This window comes from Alosa pseudoharengus, unplaced genomic scaffold, assembly GCF_046254945.1.
Source record: "Alosa pseudoharengus isolate Yale_2024_CS ecotype anadromous, Long Island Sound unplaced genomic scaffold, YU_APseudo_1.1 YU_APseudo_1.1_scf_12, whole genome shotgun sequence".
Taxonomy (NCBI): domain Eukaryota; kingdom Metazoa; phylum Chordata; class Actinopteri; order Clupeiformes; family Clupeidae; genus Alosa; species Alosa pseudoharengus.
Window position 1 is genome coordinate 34,268,085 of NW_027468587.1, and position 16,000 is coordinate 34,284,084.

General features: G+C 46.3%; 2 protein-coding genes across 2 annotated transcripts; both read left to right on the forward strand.

Moving 5' to 3' along the window:
* Window positions 1–28: 28 nt before the first annotated feature.
* Window positions 29–10,171, forward strand: LOC143119464 (uncharacterized). Its single transcript, XM_076280994.1, has 13 exons — window positions 29–389; window positions 3,817–3,932; window positions 4,263–4,429; window positions 4,644–4,767; window positions 5,037–5,158; window positions 5,571–5,657; window positions 6,014–6,103; window positions 6,667–6,755; window positions 7,114–7,360; window positions 8,129–8,251; window positions 8,400–8,565; window positions 9,212–9,303; window positions 9,648–10,171. Exons 1-13 carry the CDS (start codon window positions 300–302, stop codon window positions 9,734–9,736), a joined length of 1,602 nt encoding a protein of 533 aa, XP_076137109.1. The 5' UTR covers window positions 29–299; the 3' UTR covers window positions 9,737–10,171.
* Window positions 10,172–10,305: 134 nt separating this feature from the next.
* On the forward strand, window positions 10,306–15,645 carry pianp (PILR alpha associated neural protein). Its single transcript, XM_076280995.1, has 5 exons — window positions 10,306–11,241; window positions 11,524–11,912; window positions 12,201–12,279; window positions 13,267–13,410; window positions 14,162–15,645. Exons 1-5 carry the CDS (start codon window positions 11,231–11,233, stop codon window positions 14,181–14,183), a joined length of 645 nt encoding a protein of 214 aa, XP_076137110.1. The 5' UTR covers window positions 10,306–11,230; the 3' UTR covers window positions 14,184–15,645.
* Window positions 15,646–16,000: the final 355 nt, after the last annotated feature.

Here is a 16,000-nt window from a genome sequence, read left to right on the forward strand (position 1 = left end):
CTAATTTATAAAGCCATGCCAAAGTAGCTTTCGGTTACTCTTATTTCCTTTGAGTGAGGTCAATAATGCGTAAAGCATTTCCGGAAAGTGAGGTCGTCTTGTGAAAATCCACGACACGTAGCCTGTGAAGTCCCATAAAAGGCAAATGGTTAATTGTTGCATTCGTCGTTATTCTTGCCTATTTCATATACATATGAAAGCTATTATAGGGTTTATATAGATTTTATTCGGTTCCTATCGGAAAGGGAGTATTGAATAGAAGACTAATTCAATTGAATGAGAAGTGTAAACCGAAATAGATGGGGGAGGTGAGAAAACTGCAGAAGAAGTTGAGACAGATTGAGAATCTGGAGATCAAGGCTTCTCTTACAACAGAGGAGAGAGTTAAGGTACAGACACATACTCTATGTTTTTGTATTGATATTAGCTGCCCCATTAACTCATTGTAATGTTTTGGTCGACTCCGCGCAGATTTCCCTAGGGGCGCAGTTGCCACTGAAATGATCCATCAGGATAGCCTATTATTGGTTGAGACTACATGGAGGCTATTTCCCCACACTATTTGTGATGCTATAGTGCTCTTGGTCAGACCAACAACAACAAAGAATTAACTTTCACTAGGCCTATCCAATGTTTCAAAACTGACGAAGTTACTTAGGCCAGGTAACGGTTTATCAGACGTAGCCTTGTTATTGCACCTCCTGTAGGCTAGTCTACAGTGGTCTATTGCCATTGGTAAAACGACCTGCCAGTCTTCTAATGCTATTTTGATTCTAGATAGCAAGCCTACACAATAGGCTTTATTAGTATATGGAAGGCAAAAGCTGCAAGATGATCCTACTTGTATCATGCTGCCTTGTTAGACTCAGCATGGCTACTGCATACAAATAGCCTATACAATATTTGTTAGAGATTAATGAAAATAATGGTATATATATATAGTATAAGTATATACTTAACCATAACCATAACCATAACATAAGTTTGCAAGAAGCATGCAAGTTTCATGTGTGCAAGCAGCATGTAAGTGCTTTATGTAGCCAGCTATAATTCTTCAGTTCATGTTTTCCATTCTTTCCATTGCTAAATCTGAGATTCTTGGGCTGTATGTCCTGCATGCCTGCTCTTTTGAGGCCTAACCAGATTATGTTTATTAGTCAAGGGACTGTTGAGGGTCAAGGCAAAACCTTCAGCTTGTGCCACTGGAGGTGGTCCATTTGAGGGTCATTGTCCTGCTGTAGAAGCGTCCTCTTTTCTTCAGCTTTTATTTATTTATGTATTTATTTATTACAGATGGTGTTATGTTTGATTGCAGATATTTAACTGAATTCTTCCTCTACCAGTGAAATGTTCCCTGTGTATGGTTTTTAAGACAAGCCCACATGATCCACCTGGCCATACAGTTGGAGACATAGGCCTATTATTTTTTGAAATGGGAAATTCTGCACCTTTTTTTTGTCTAAATGTATTTGGCCAAAAAGTTGTGTTACAACTTCATCAGTCCTTGTGACTTTCCAAAACTCATAAAGTTTTGAAGAATTTACTCACATCTGATGTAAGAAATGTTGGTTTAGTTCTTGGTCTTCCAGATATTAAGTTGACCTCCACTGTTCCCGTTAACTGCAGTTTCTTAATTGCACAGTTACTTGAACAGTCCCTTTTACCCTCTACCCTTCTTTTCCTTTGTTGACATCAATTATTTATTTATTTTGTTTTCAGAGTGGTAGGCAGCTGTTTAGAATACCGGTAACCAGGCTTGGAATTTCACCATTCTGGGGGCAAGGCCACTTGGCCTTCAGTTGGGCATATTTGGTGGGGGGCACAAAGGCCACATGTCAGGGCACCAAGGCCAAAGTTAACTATACAGTAGTAGGCTATAAAAATGATCAAAGTTGTATTTAGCCTATTCACTGCAGTAGACCTGCATCACTGTATGAAACATTACAAAAACATGAAACATGACATATTACATGTAACTGTAAATCATCTGATCATCTAATAAAAACAGATATCTAGGCTATATATAAAATGTATTTTATATTTGGCCTGCTATGAAATCATGTATTGAACAATTTAAATGTAGCACAGCTCAGCTTTAAGAAACTCAAATAGCCTAGATGCATGCTTAGCATTTTGTGATCATTAAGGCTACTTTCACAAACTCTTGGTCAGCTGTCCTCTGATTTACCAATATCTAGGCGATATTTGTAACATTTATTTTGTATTTGGCCCGTTATGAAATCATGTGGAACAATTTAAACACATTGTAAAACTTAAAGCCCAAATTTGGAGACATCCATGCATGTCGAAATTTACTGCAAATTCAAAACTGGATTACTCTGGAACGGCTAACTGTACAGGGGACTGCTTTACACCTTTGTGTTCGGTAAGGTCTGCTGTTTATTCTGATATGTGGTTTGTCATGTGTTAAAAGAAGGGTTCGTGAAGTATTCCACCGAGATGAATGGGTAGGGAGATCATGGACGCAAAGCCTTCAGTAGAATGTATGATTAAATTGAATTATATTATTTACTTTTCTCGCGAACCGTTTAACACAGCAATTATCGGCTAACATCGTTTAAAAGCTGAGAAAAAGTTCTTTCATGTGATACTTGTGATGTCTGTGTGATGAATAGCTACTTCGCGAGTAGTTCAACTGAGAAGAATGGGTGAATTTGGACGCACTTTCTTGTGCTGTCACTTTCTCCACTGTGTAAAAGACTAAATTAATTTGCGCTGTGAATGCTAAGATTATTTTGACAGGCCACAGGCTAAATAAAAATCGCTATTAGTAGGACAAAGCAGAATATTGAAAGAAGGGGGCACCAAGGCCACCGTGGCCTGTAAACCTATGATTTTCAAAGGGGCTTCACGGCCAACGCAAGGGGCTACGACGGCTGCCGGTAACCCATGGCTGCTGGCTATGAACAAGCTAATTGCCCTAACAAGCCAATTAAGGCCTGAGACCTTGGTTATAGTTATCTGACAGCTTGAATCCCTTGGGGTGCCCAAACTTTTGAATGGTGCTCCTTTCCTTTTTTACTCTAGAATTGTCCTAAACTAAAATACTGCATGATATTTACTGGAAATGTCATTTACTCACTCAATGGGTGCCCATACTGTGCCCAAATATACAGTACATACATGTATAGATAGATAGATAGATAGATAGATAGATATACTTTATTGATCCCTAGGGGAAATTCAAGAAATTCAAGAATGTAGAGGTATTATGCTGTGTAATCTATAAAATATATACAAAGGAAGTGTCATTAAAGGAAAGTGAAAAAGATATAAGGAATATCCTTCAGGAGGCAATGAACAATATATACCATGATTTCCTGACTATTAACCAAGGTTTATACATTGATTTTGCAAAATGTCTTCATCTATGAGGTTAATACAAGGGGGCAGGCTAATATGGGAATGCATTTCTTTTCTGCAATTTGTTTCTGATTCATTGGGCTATTGGGCACTGTGGTTAATACATGGGTGTGTTTAATACATGTTTTTTTTTTTTTTATTATCATTTGCATATAACACTGCCCTGCGGTTTATACACAATGTGGCTAATACACAGGAAATTACTGCATATAGAAGTAATACTGTGTAGCCCATATATATCTTTGAAAAGGAACAGTGGTTTTGAATGTTAGTTCTTTTCTAGACATTTAGCTTTTTAATTGGGGACTTCACCAAACTTTGCACATCTCTTCTGTGTCCAGCACACTGTGCGTCTCTGTTATTGTTTGTCTGCACGTGGTGGAGATACGTAGATAGTGGAATACCCTCTGTCTGTCCATCCCTGTCTCACAGGTCTCAAAAAAGGCGGAGCTTCGCGCCAGATTGGCTGAGCTGCTGCTGCAACTTTCTGGCCCCCAGCAAACCCAAAGCATTGTGGGAAAGGAGAGTGAGAAGATGAAGAGACAAGTGTAAGAGTTATCCGCCGAGGCTTGTTCGGAGGAGAGGCATAACTCTCCCAAACAGCAAACATAATCCACCCCTAGGCCTCCACCATTCACGTCTCGCCAGTATCGATTAAAGAGGGCCACGCTTCTGAAATATTGCAAACGCTCTCTGCAAGAGCCACAGCACAAATACGTGCAGTGCATGTGTTTGAAAGGCTGTTTACAAAGATATATACATTTACAAATATACATTTACATCCGCATGCACATGCTTCCAATCCTTTCTTTAAGATTCATTAATCATGAAGACCCTTTCATTTGGAATCTTGTTTTGTTGGCTTTTCTCGCCTCAAGGGTGGAGAATCCTGCGGCTCTCTCTGTCCAGTCACCAGCTCCCAAGATGCCCAGAGCTGCAAGCCCAGAAACAGGAAATGGACAGGAGGAAGGGGAGTTGGAAGAAGAACCAGATTCACAAGTCATTCCAGCCTCAACAGAAACCAGCAGCCGGCAACAACAAGAAGGTCTCGTGTTAACCATGTACAATAGCACCCGACAAACGCATACCATCTGCCGCTACTGATAGCATTCACTTTGAAGACGACCCTCTATAATCTGCCCATGGGCCACTTTTGAATCTAATTTGCATGCGGTAAATTGGGATTATTCCAGTACTTGTGAGTTCAGAGAGACAACCTCAAAGCTTTCCATGTTCATTTCAACGCGTTCATGTTTCAGAATCAGAATTTTCAACCCTTCAAGCATCCTGGGAAGCGACGAGATTTCGGCTTCGAACTCTCGAGGGTCACAGTGACATAATCACTTGCGTGATTGCCGTGGACAACCTTGTGATCTCTGGCAGGTACTCCGAATAGAATGAGATGCAGATTTGTTCACTGTCAGTTTTCTGTATTATTCTGCTTGCTGGTATAAAAAAGTTTGCTAATTTATCACCCATCCTCTTACTTTTCCTCCCTCTCTATATTTTCTCTTTCATTTCCCTCCGGTCCTCCTCTTCCTCCTCTGTCCATTTCCACCCCCACATTTTATTGCTCACCCTCCACCCCTCCCTCTCTCTTTCCTTCTCTCTCTCTCTTTCTCTCTCTCTCGCTCTCTCATTTTCCCTTCAAGCCGCGATACGACAGTGAAAGTGTGGCATGTTCCCACGGCAACAGAGCAGCGCAATCTGGGGGGTCACACTGGTGGAGTCACCTGTCTCTGTGCACCCCCTCCGGAGTTCTGCAGGAGGATGGGTATTCTTTTATTGCACACTATTATTTCAATGCTTTCGCATTGTCTTTACAAAGCCATTCAATTGACAGAGATGCATTCATGCATGAATCACTTACGTACCTGTGAGGGCTCATTAACAAGTCTAGTGCCTCATGTTACTGTAAACTGTCAAAGCCTCTTGACTGAGTTAGCCCTCACAGACACATCTGAATACAGCGGTCACCACTCAGTCCAGTTTCTCTTTTTTCTCTCTCTCCCCTCAGGTCTGTCATGTACGTGCTAACCTTGCTCTTCTCTCTAATTTGTTCACCCCTGTACTCTGCTGCCAACCCTCTCCTCTCCTCTGCCCACTTTTCATGTGCCCTCTTCTTTCTTCCTTCCTTCCTGTCGTCTCTCCTCCTCCCCTCTGCTGTCTGTCTGTCTTCAACTCAGCACGGTTCCTGGACCTCAGTGAAAAGGAGAGATTCATCCTCAGCGGCGCCAGTGACTGCTGCGTGAGAATCTGGGTGCTCAGTTCAGGTATGTTGTGTTGCGCACACACAAACCCCCCCCCCCCCCCCCCCCCCTTCCCCCCCTCCTCAAAACCCCACCACAAGACAGGGAGCTGAGAGATTTATCTCCCAAGGGCTAGCAGCGACTTGAGCAAACAAACAAACAAACAGACAAACGCGTAAAACAAACACCACCAGCCTGAAATGTGACTCTCGTTGGCAATGGATCAAGTCTCCCAAACGAGGTGTCTGATCGTGACCCAGATTGAGCTGCTCCTCCGACAGCTCCGCGGGCGCCACACGCTGTAGCAGCGCATTCCCGGCACGGGGCCAAGGGGAAATGGCCAGTCTAACCTGTGTGCTCCCGCTGTGGACTGTCTTTAGGGCAATGTGTCAAATCCATCTACACCTTCAGCGCTGTGACAGCCATCTGCTTTGTTCCCGAGGGGCACGGATATATCATCACTGGATCAGGTGAGACAGACTGTGTGTGTGTGTGTGTGTGTGTGTGTGTGTGTGTGTGTGTGTGTGTGTGCGCGCGTGTGTGTGTGTGTGCTTGAGCTTGAGCATGTTTGTGACAAAGAGAGAGACAGATAAAGAATGAGAGAGCGCTTTATTTATTTCATTACTCAGAGGGTGGTCAGATCACGAAGAGAGACGATGAAAAGGTGTGTAGTGTTGTTGTGGAGAGGAAGCACTTGTTAGGTGAAATGTTAACACATTCTGATTGCAATGGCGGTGAAAAGACTATGCAAGACAGAATGCATGCATCCTGGCAACAAAGGTGTGTGTGTGTGTGAGCACGCGCGTGTATGTGTGAGTGTGTGTATGTATATGTATGTGTGTGTGTATGTGGGTGTGTGTGTGTGTGTGTGATTGTCTGTGAAAGTGCCGCTGGGGGGGAAAAAAGCAGGCCAAACCTGTTACAGGGCATGATGGGAAGTGACAGTCAGAGCTACAGTACACTGCTCAGGTGTGTGCTAATTCCTGCCCCAGCTGTCAGCTGACGTTAGCATCATCCTCCGCTCTCCTCCTAGATGGAGGCAAGGTCCAGGCGTGGAGCTGGCAGTCCATGGAGAACTGTCAATCAGTCAACGCGCACGAGGAGGCCGTCACCGCCCTACAGGTGGGGGAACGATGCAGCAACTGCCAACGTTTTTTGCTCACTTGTCTTGAAGGACCCTCTCCTTCTCCTCTCCAAGGAAACTTTTCAGGCAGCCAAGTATCGAACCACCTCATTCCACTGTAATGGTTCACTCTAGTTCAATTTGGGGCAAAAAGAGAGATATTGAATTTGCGAATGGCAACGGAATTGAAAAAAAGAGAAAAAAAACTTGCAAATTGCTAGGTGGGCGGCTCGGGATTGCCCCACTCAGTCAGCGGTGTAACCTCTCTAGTGGAGTATAATGCTGAGCTACAGTGGCGCAGAGTGTCACCAGCCGAATGACAAGCTTTCCTCTCCCTGCTCGTCCTGTCCTCCACAGTCCCAGGGTCCCCTGGTGTTCAGCGGCTCGGCAGACGGCAGCCTGTGTGTGTGGGAGGTGCATCCTTCCTCGCACGGAAGCCCCCTGCAGCGGCTCCAACAGTGGGGTCCCTCGGTGACGGGGTGCGGAGGCACCCAGACGGGTCACGGGGGCTCACACCGCGGGCATCTGTCGCTCAGTCCGCGTGGCGACCGCGTCTTCATGGCCAGCGGCAGAGCCAGCATCAGGGTCCTCGACTGGAGGAAGGGTGAGTCAGATACACCACAAGGCCTGTCCATCAGCCAGTTTACTGGACTGCTCTGCACCGTATGCTTTTGAATGGCAGGCCTTGGCACATGTGCATGGCTGGCAGGCTGTGTGTTGGTCATAGCTGCCCTGTCCTTCGGGGATCAAAGGTCAACCCCTCTCACGTAAATAAATGTGTGTGGTGCGTTGCGTCTAACTGATCATGAGACCATGTCATTGCAGAGCAAATCACAAAGATTCAACTGGTTTCAAACCTGAAGTTGCTATGTAGCTTGAAAGCTAAATTAGCTGGCAATGATCCAGTGCAATTACAAAGCCACTAACGTTATGAACAGCTCAATTGGACACACAGAACCAAATCATTGTGTGGATATAACCATAATACAATTTTAAACTCATACAAATATCAGTGTTAGCCACTGTCTCACCCCCTTGAGCTATGTATTACTAATTACCATAACAACACTCACAGAATCATCCACCATTTTTGAGAGTTACTGCCGCAAGCAGTGGCGCTTTTTGTAGCGGATCCGTTCCACAAGACCATTCGTTACTGAGAGAAGCAAAATCACTTCCTCTACAGCCTGAGGTGTCATTGCGGTAGTAATATACTAACACTGCCACGGTGAAAATCACCTTTTACACTATCGAACATCAGCGATGCCATTACTACCATGGCTGCAACAACTGCCCGTGGCTCAATGGAAGTGCTGACACGGTTTTCTGTCATGTGCCCTGTGTATCTAATCTATCCCATTACCTCCGACAGGCACGGTGTCCAGAATGACCAATCACAGTAGCACAGCCGGGGTGACGGATTGCATCAATCAGACATCTGGTCTACTGATTGGCTCTTGCTTTGATCTGGCCACTGGAGAGAGCACGTTGAACTGTGAGTTTCAGGCTTCAAGTGGCCTTTGAAACTTGAATTTAACCTCATCAGGACAACTGTCCTAATCAACTTGAGTAACAACTCACTCTCTCCCTCCCTTCTTTCATCTCTCTCTCTCTCTCTCTCTCTCTCTCTCCACCTCTCTCAGTGTTCACGCTTCCCCGGTGCAGGTACCTTGTTTCTCTTATCTCACCTGAGACACCCAGAATCCTTTGCTTCTCCATGTGGCGGACCGCCAGCGGAGACCACCGCTGGGTGACGGGCGGTCGGGAGCTCACGGTGTGGGAGCAGCTCCCATCCAAGACGAAGCAGAAGTAAGCTCCCGGCAGCACCTCGCTGTGTGCGCCATAATTGAAGAGCACAGCCATGCGCGCCCCTCTCCCTGCTCCATGTCTGTCTAACAAATCAATGATCGCATCACTTTAACCTTTTCTGTGGCAGATTTGTGTATTGACCGACTTCTTAGCTTATACCATTTAATGAGCCGCTCAAAGTGACTGATGAGGAAGGGCTTGGATTTGTTAATACTCTACATTCATTACTGTGGATTTTCCTTCTCAGTAACTCATAAGTCTTCTCTCTGTGTGTGTGTGTGTGTGTGTGTGTGTGTGTGTGTGTGTGTGTGTGTGTGTGTGTGTGTGTGTGTGTGTGTGTGTGTGTGTGTGTGTGTGTGCGTGCGTGCGTGCGTGCGTGTGTGTGTGTCTGCCTGCCCTAGCTGTCTTTCGTCTTTCACGGTGTTGTGTACGGCAGATTGCATCATAATGAGCATTAATTTTTCAAGCTAATAATGAAAGCACAGACCCACTGATGTCCCCCAACCCTGATGCAAGACACACACACACACACACACACACACACACACACACACACACACACACACACACATTAGCCATGATCTCTCTGTCTTGGCCTTTGATGAATGGCCACGGTCGTGGGCTGACGCTCTGGTGCATCTTGCAGGGGAGACGTTGCAGTGAAGCGAGACAGCCGATTGGACAGTTCACTGATGGAATCTGAAGAGGACTCGGAGGGGGAAGTGGACGAGGAGAGTGGTAAGAGACTGGAGGGAGAGACCTTCTACGCTGTCCCCCACCCCCCAGCTTAATTACATATGGACACAGTGCAGAGCATGGAACACCAATGAGTGTAATTGCAGTCTCTATCAAGTCGCCCTCAGCACTCATAATTGTACAGGATGCCTGATTGTGTGAATGTGCTTGCGCTGGGATGAACGTGTGGGTAGATGGCTCAGAGGACTGAGAGGAACTCACTTTCTCTCTCTCTCTCTCTCCCTCTCTATCTATCTATCTCTCCTTTTTCACTCTATCTCTCTTTTTTCTGTCTCTCTCTCTATATCTTCTTTTTTTTTTTCTCTCTCTCTCTCTCTCTGTTTTAGACTACAGTGAGGAGGACTCCATGCCCCAGGATGCCTCTGACACGGAGGGGGTGGCCGGCTCCTCGTGGCTGCGATGTGTTCTCCAGTGACAACCGGCTGACCGCACCGCCACTGGACCAGAGAGCGGCGACGCCTCTGAGCGATGAAGAGGGACTCAGGGAAGAAGGGAGTGAGGGAGAGAGGATCAGACAGAAGAGAGGAAGGAGAAAAAGAGGAAAGGAGGAAAAGGACAGAGAGAGAGGGGACCGAGTAATATAGAGAATGAGAGAGAGCGAGAGGGAGAGAGAGAAAGAGAAAGAGAGAGAGAAAATGAGAGAACCAGAGAGCAGAAAGAGAAGAGAGGGGGAGTGAAGTGTGACAGATTGAGTGAGGGGCGATTGAGAAGAGGCATACGGAGAGAGAGAGAGAGAGAGAGAGAGAGAGAGAGAGAGAGAGAGAGAAGTGAGGAGGAGAGAGCGTAGAGAGCAGATTGTTTTCCATGTAAATGTTGCCTGTTGTTTGCAATAAAACTGCCAAATTGTGAACCACTGCCTCCAAATATTTATCATCCCTGTCGTAGCTGTCTATAAATATCTGTTGCACTGTTCATCACCACACTCAACCTGTCCTTGAGTAAATTAATGGATATTGATTTTCCTCTCTTTCTCTCACCATGCACTCCCAGTCTGTCTTGATTCTACGATCCTCCTGCTCCCCTAAAAATAATTTAATACGTGTTTCTACCACTCCCTTTCAAATAGGAATATTAATAAGTCTTTCTATTTCTTTGTGTCTTTCTATTTCTGTCTTCAAAATCCATTTTTTCCTTTCTGTCCGTTTAATTGAACCAGTTAAAAAGCATAATTAGCATTTAAATCTTTTTCCTACAGTCTCCCTCCCTCCCTCTCTCTCTCTCTCTCTCTCTCTTTCTCACTCACTCGCTCATGTCTCTGTCGCTAAGGCAACCAATGCTTTTTCCCACTCCCTCTCCCTATCTCCCCCTCTCGGAGTCTCTTTCCCTCACTCCCCTGCTTCAGCCGTGAGAGGTAGGCATGTCAACTGATCTGTGTGGAGAGAGTGTGTTTGTGTGCGTGTGACTGCGTGTCTGAGATTGTCTGGTCTTTGATATGCTCAGGTATGTTTGTGTTGACTGTGTCTGAATGTTTGTGACTGCAGCTTTAATGCATGAAATGTGGAGCCACATGCAAACATGAGGAGCATGCTGTGCACAGGTGTGTGTGTGTGTGTCAGAGTACTTGCGCATGTGTCTGTGACGAATGGAAGTGTGTGGGATCATTTGATGTGTAATCGAGGCTGAATTTTACTTGCATTGTGTATCTTCAGAGTATGTGTGTGTGTGTGCGCGAGTGTGTGTGTCTGTTTGATGTTGGATAAACATGTGTGTGTGTGTGTGTGTGTAAGTGTTGGAGATGACAGGCTACTCTTCTCAAGCATCTGCTCAGTGTCTCAGTGTCGTTTGTGGGAGTCGAGAGTAAATCTCTTTTCTTCTCTTTCCTCTTCTCTCTGCTGCTCTTCTTTCTTTTTTCTTTCTCTCCTCCGAGAGATGGTCGGTGGAGTAAAGGCTCATTGAAAAGACTGAAGCGATGGAGCGATGGTAAGAAAGAGTGAGCGAGAGAGAGAAAGAGACAAAGAGACACCTATTGACACAGTGGCTGACACTGATTTGCCTGTCCAGATGTTAATGTTTACCTGTTTGTAAAGTGCTTTTGTCCCTCTTAATAAAGTGTTGTTTGCCTTGTTTTCTGCCATCTGTTGTTACTTCCATATTTATCATGTATATCACGTTTTCTTTGTTTTCTCACTTTCCTGTTTGTGTGTTTTGTGTTTTTTTCGTCTCGGTTGTTGTTGACTGGGTCTCTCCATCGCTCCCACTCAGCTCCATCCCTCCTGCCTCCGCTCTCTACTGCCTCCTTCTGGCCGCTGTGGTGACGTGCCCCACCCGGGGTGACCCGAACGAGCCCAACTGGGAGGAGCTCGGCGAGATGCAGGTGGAGGCGCTCTCCGCCCAGCTGGCCGTCACTGCCCAGGCCACGCCCACGCCCCTCTGGGCAGTGGTCTGGGGCCCGACGCAGACCCTCGAGGACGAGACGCAACACTTCCTGCCCAGCCAGGAAACGGACCACTGGCAGGCGTCCACCGACGAGACCTGGCCGCATCACCAGAGCCCCCCGACCACCCAGACACAACAGCAGCTCCCGTCCCTGGAGGCGAAGGACGTGGTGTCTGGCGACGACAGCAAGAGCGACACAGAGGAGACTGAGGAAGGTGGGCACGGGCGGGTGGACAGACCTGCACTCACTCCCTGGAAACGGTTTTGTCCCTTGAAAAAGAGGGAACTTAAGCACCTACTTTGGTGTTATTGACCCACAGGATCTGTGCTGCCGACAGTCTATGCTCCAGGAGCACTTTGATTACACACATTACACAAAGAGCAGACTTCAGTACGATCAATAGAGGCGCCAAGCCTCACCCGCTTGGCCTGCACTCATCCCTCTCTGTCTCTCCCTCCCCCTCTCCCTCTCTGTATCTCTCTATCTCTCTCTCTATCTCCAGTGGATCCTCAGTTCTATGTCACAGTGACCATCTCATCTGTGCTGATTCTTGCAGCTGTCATCATAACTGCCAAACTCTGGTAAGATCTAACAGTTTTTCTTCTCCACCACCGTCAATCCATCCGCTGTTGAGAGAGAAGAAAAGACAAGATAGTACAGATAGATGACTATGTGTGTGAGTGTGACTCACTGGTGTGGTAAAAGATGCAGGAATTCTCTCATTTCATGCCAGGCAGGACAGACAGTGGCTTTCCACACCCAGTTCTTGAGGGCTATTACCGGAAGCTTTTACTGCCTCCACTGCACAGCCAGCCATCTTGCAGTGGAGAGATGAGCGGTAGGATTGGCTCACTTAAGGCACAATTTTCTCAAATAACTCGAATAAATGTCTGTAGGAGAGCCCCCCACCCTCCCCAGCCCTGTGATGTGTGTGGGCATTGGAGAAGCCCCATTTCCTCTCTGTGTAGATCTATGGTCTACTTGGCGTGTGCTCTCATAGCGTTCACTCTTCTCACTTACCACATCATTCTTACTCCCCCCTTCCTCCTCCTCCTCTCACCTTGCATGTTGAGCTTCTCCTCTGTTCAGTGTTTACAGTCCTAATGATGCCGGACCTCTGGGGGCAAGTCAGCAGGGCCGTGTCCTGCTCTCTCCCACAGTCCAGCCTCTCAGGGCTGAATATGAATATTGCATACTGCTGTGTGCCGTCGTGCCGTACCTGTGGCGCCCACTGGGCCAGTATAATAACTGGGACCCCTCCTTTGACAGATGTTAGCCTGTAATTGTTCTGTATAATCCCCACTCTGCTGTCCCACACCTCTCTATACCTACTGTGGTTGTCTCTCATTTTCCCTTTCTTTCTTTCTTTCTTTCGCTCTGTCCCTTCTTTCCATTCCTCCCCTTCCTCCCTCTATCCCTCCCCTATTCCATAATTACGGTGTTTTAAATGAATTGGCTGAGTGCATTAACCCCCCTCTCAGTGTCAGCGAAACGCGCGTGTTGATGCTAAATGGCCCTGTCGTGCACTCCATCACACGCTCCGTCTCGCGCTCTGCTCCCTCCTCCAGTTACGACCGCAGCTGTTCCCGGCATCCACCTCCGCTCTCCCGCGGCGGGGCGCCCCCCCTGTCGCTCGCCATCCCGCGCGCCCTCGCCCAGGAGGACAGTAGGCAGACGCTGCACAGCACCCCCTCCTTCGGCGACAGGGAGAGGTAATGAAGGGGCCCAGCGGTGTGCATCTGTGTGTGTGTGTGTGTGTGTGTGTGTGTGTGTGTGTGTGTGTGTGTGTGTGTGTGTGTGTGTGTGTGTGAGTGTGTGTGTGAGTGTTATGAAAGGCGGGGGGGCGTATTATTTTGTATTCCAGTCATAAGTGTTTTGCCAATCCAAGTAATGTTGCTAAAATACAGAATTATGCACATGGACATGTGGGCTTTGTGTATGGGACACGTGTCTATCTTCATATCTGGGTGATGACAGCAGAGATTGTAGTCTACTCTGTATCAACAATGGGTGTTTGTGTTATTCTGTGTGTGTGTGAGTATGTGTGTGTGTGTGTGTTTGTTTGTTTTAGTGTGGCATATTTGTGTTTAGTTGTGTTTTGATATGAGTGTCACAGGACAAGGTTGATCATATCTGTGTAATTGCATGTTACTCTGCGCGCGTGTGAGGGAAGGTGTTTCCTCAAGCATCAACAGTGCTACTTGTCATTATTTAGCATCCAGCGCTTAAGTCTCCAGATCTGTGGATCTGTCAGTGTGAATATTGCCACTGCCAAATCACACTGCAGTAAGCAGTGAAAGCAATGTCCGTGAAATAGGACTCTTTTTTTTTTTCTCTCAGGGAGAGGATTTTCAAGTTAATCTCATACGGGATAATGGAGCACAATCCCTCCTCTCTGTCACTTCCCCTCTTTCTCTCTCTCCCTCCTTTCCCTTGTCTTTTCATTCTTGTCTTCTCCTGCAGGATTCCTGTGGTCAATCTCTAAGGACGACTGTTTCCCCAAATTTGATAAGCATTTATACCGGCCACTGAGAATCTGCCGTTGGTGTGGAGAGTGTGTATATACAGTACATATATCTATTTTGGACTATGAAAGCAGGAGTTTAGGTGTTCCTCGTCCATTGTGAGAGCTTCCAACTCAGCGACGTAGATCACACACACACAGCTGCGGCCGCTGGCTTCGTTCCTCTCCGCTCCTCTCTTCTCTTCCACCATGACACAGAGTGTATTTCATGTTTTGGCAGCACTTGGCTCCCCGCGTCCTTGTTGATGAACGTAGCCATTCCAAAAAGCTGTTCCACCACGCGCAGTGCAGTATGTCATGGAGCTGGCTAAAGACACCGTCATCAAATCATTTACTTGATAAACATCAGTTTGTGCCAGTGACATTTTGGCAGGGAGAGTTCTTGAACTACTGAGTGCCTCCCTGTCACCCCCACCCACCCGCACTAAACTGCAGGTGCAGTTGGTGGCTAGAGTGCTTAATTGGATTCTTTTTTTTTTTTTAATTAAAAAGAATTGACTCGACAGTCAGTTCTAATAAAACGATGGTACTTAAGGTCTTAAGATGTTGATGATCAGACAATTCGAGGGTGTTAAAGCACACAAATTAGCATTTTAACCAGCTTCATTAAGGAAGGACACAAGCGCAGAGCCAAGCAGAATTTCTGTGACATTCAATTGCTTTCTAGACTTTTCTGTTTTCTTTAGTTATCTCTTGACCATGACATTCAGCACTGACAGGTACTGCCACATTAGCTAGTGCTACAAAATGTTCTAGAATGATCCTAACACCAAGTGCTCATAGTGTGTTAATTTTAGCTCACTGCTTTGGACTAAGATGAGGAGGAAAGAAGGTAGAGGCTTAACCCTACTCAGCAGAAGGGTTAAAATGATCAGGGTCCCCCCCACCCCCAAAGACCAGGATGTGTGTGTGGTGGTGGTGGGGGGGGGGTTATCTTTCAAAGCTGAGTGAACAGTGTTAGAGTTAGCCTGATGGAGCTGTGCCAACACGTTTAACATAATCCCTGAGGTAGCCATCCTGGATTTAAGGCACACCTCCACTCTTGCTCACGTGGGAAGGTCTCAGTCAGAAGTTGAGAATGTCCTTAAAACTTTGCAGTATGCACTTTTGAATGTTATGCCAACCAAAACATGAGATGGTGAGAAATATTCTCTTGCTTCCAACTGCAGAGGGTGGTTGAGGTGCGACTTTGAGGTCTTCGACTATGTTCAGCGTCAGGTTAACCTCCACTGATTTTGGGGAATAGCCCCCTCAGTGGGTGTTCACTACCGTGACTGACTTTATGTGCTGTGACATCGTATGTAGTTTGTTCAGTACAGTATTATGTCATCTGAGTCACATTGCTGTGAAACTATGGACCACTGTACACGTTAACGCTCAATAAAGAGCTAACACTTTGTGATGCGACAGTGTCAAGAATCTTTTTTTCTTCCATGCAACATCACACACACACACACACGTTAGCCAAACCAGGACACGATTGATCTAACTTGACTCACTGACAGTTACAGTGTGTGGCTGCACTCAAACTTCTAAAAACACAGTGAACTCTTACTCACAGATTTCAGCAGACACATAGCTCAAAGGATGACAAATTCATCTTGTGTGTGCGTGTGCAAACTGTGCATACACACACACACACACACACACATCAACTCCCGTCTCGTGCTCACACACACACACATACACTTTCACACAGTCGCACATCCACACACAGGTGTACAGCTGCAAAAGTTCACAGCTCCCATCTGCTCAGAAGTGAGCGACTGAAGCTGTGA

Bases quoted from the DNA above. Each gene is read 5' to 3' on its own strand.
- LOC143119464 (XM_076280994.1), top strand. From the start codon at position 300: ATGGGGGAGGTGAGAAAACTGCAGAAGAAGTTGAGACAGATTGAGAAT. The intron at 390-3,816 runs GTACAGACACAT...CCTGTCTCACAG, and splicing joins CAACAGAGGAGAGAGTTAAG to GTCTCAAAAAAGGCGGAGCT. The intron at 8,566-9,211 runs GTAAGCTCCCGG...TGCATCTTGCAG, and splicing joins CCATCCAAGACGAAGCAGAA to GGGAGACGTTGCAGTGAAGC.
- pianp (XM_076280995.1), top strand. The intron at 11,913-12,200 runs GTGGGCACGGGC...CTCTATCTCCAG, and splicing joins CACAGAGGAGACTGAGGAAG to TGGATCCTCAGTTCTATGTC. The intron at 13,411-14,161 runs GTAATGAAGGGG...CTTCTCCTGCAG, and splicing joins TCCTTCGGCGACAGGGAGAG to GATTCCTGTGGTCAATCTCT.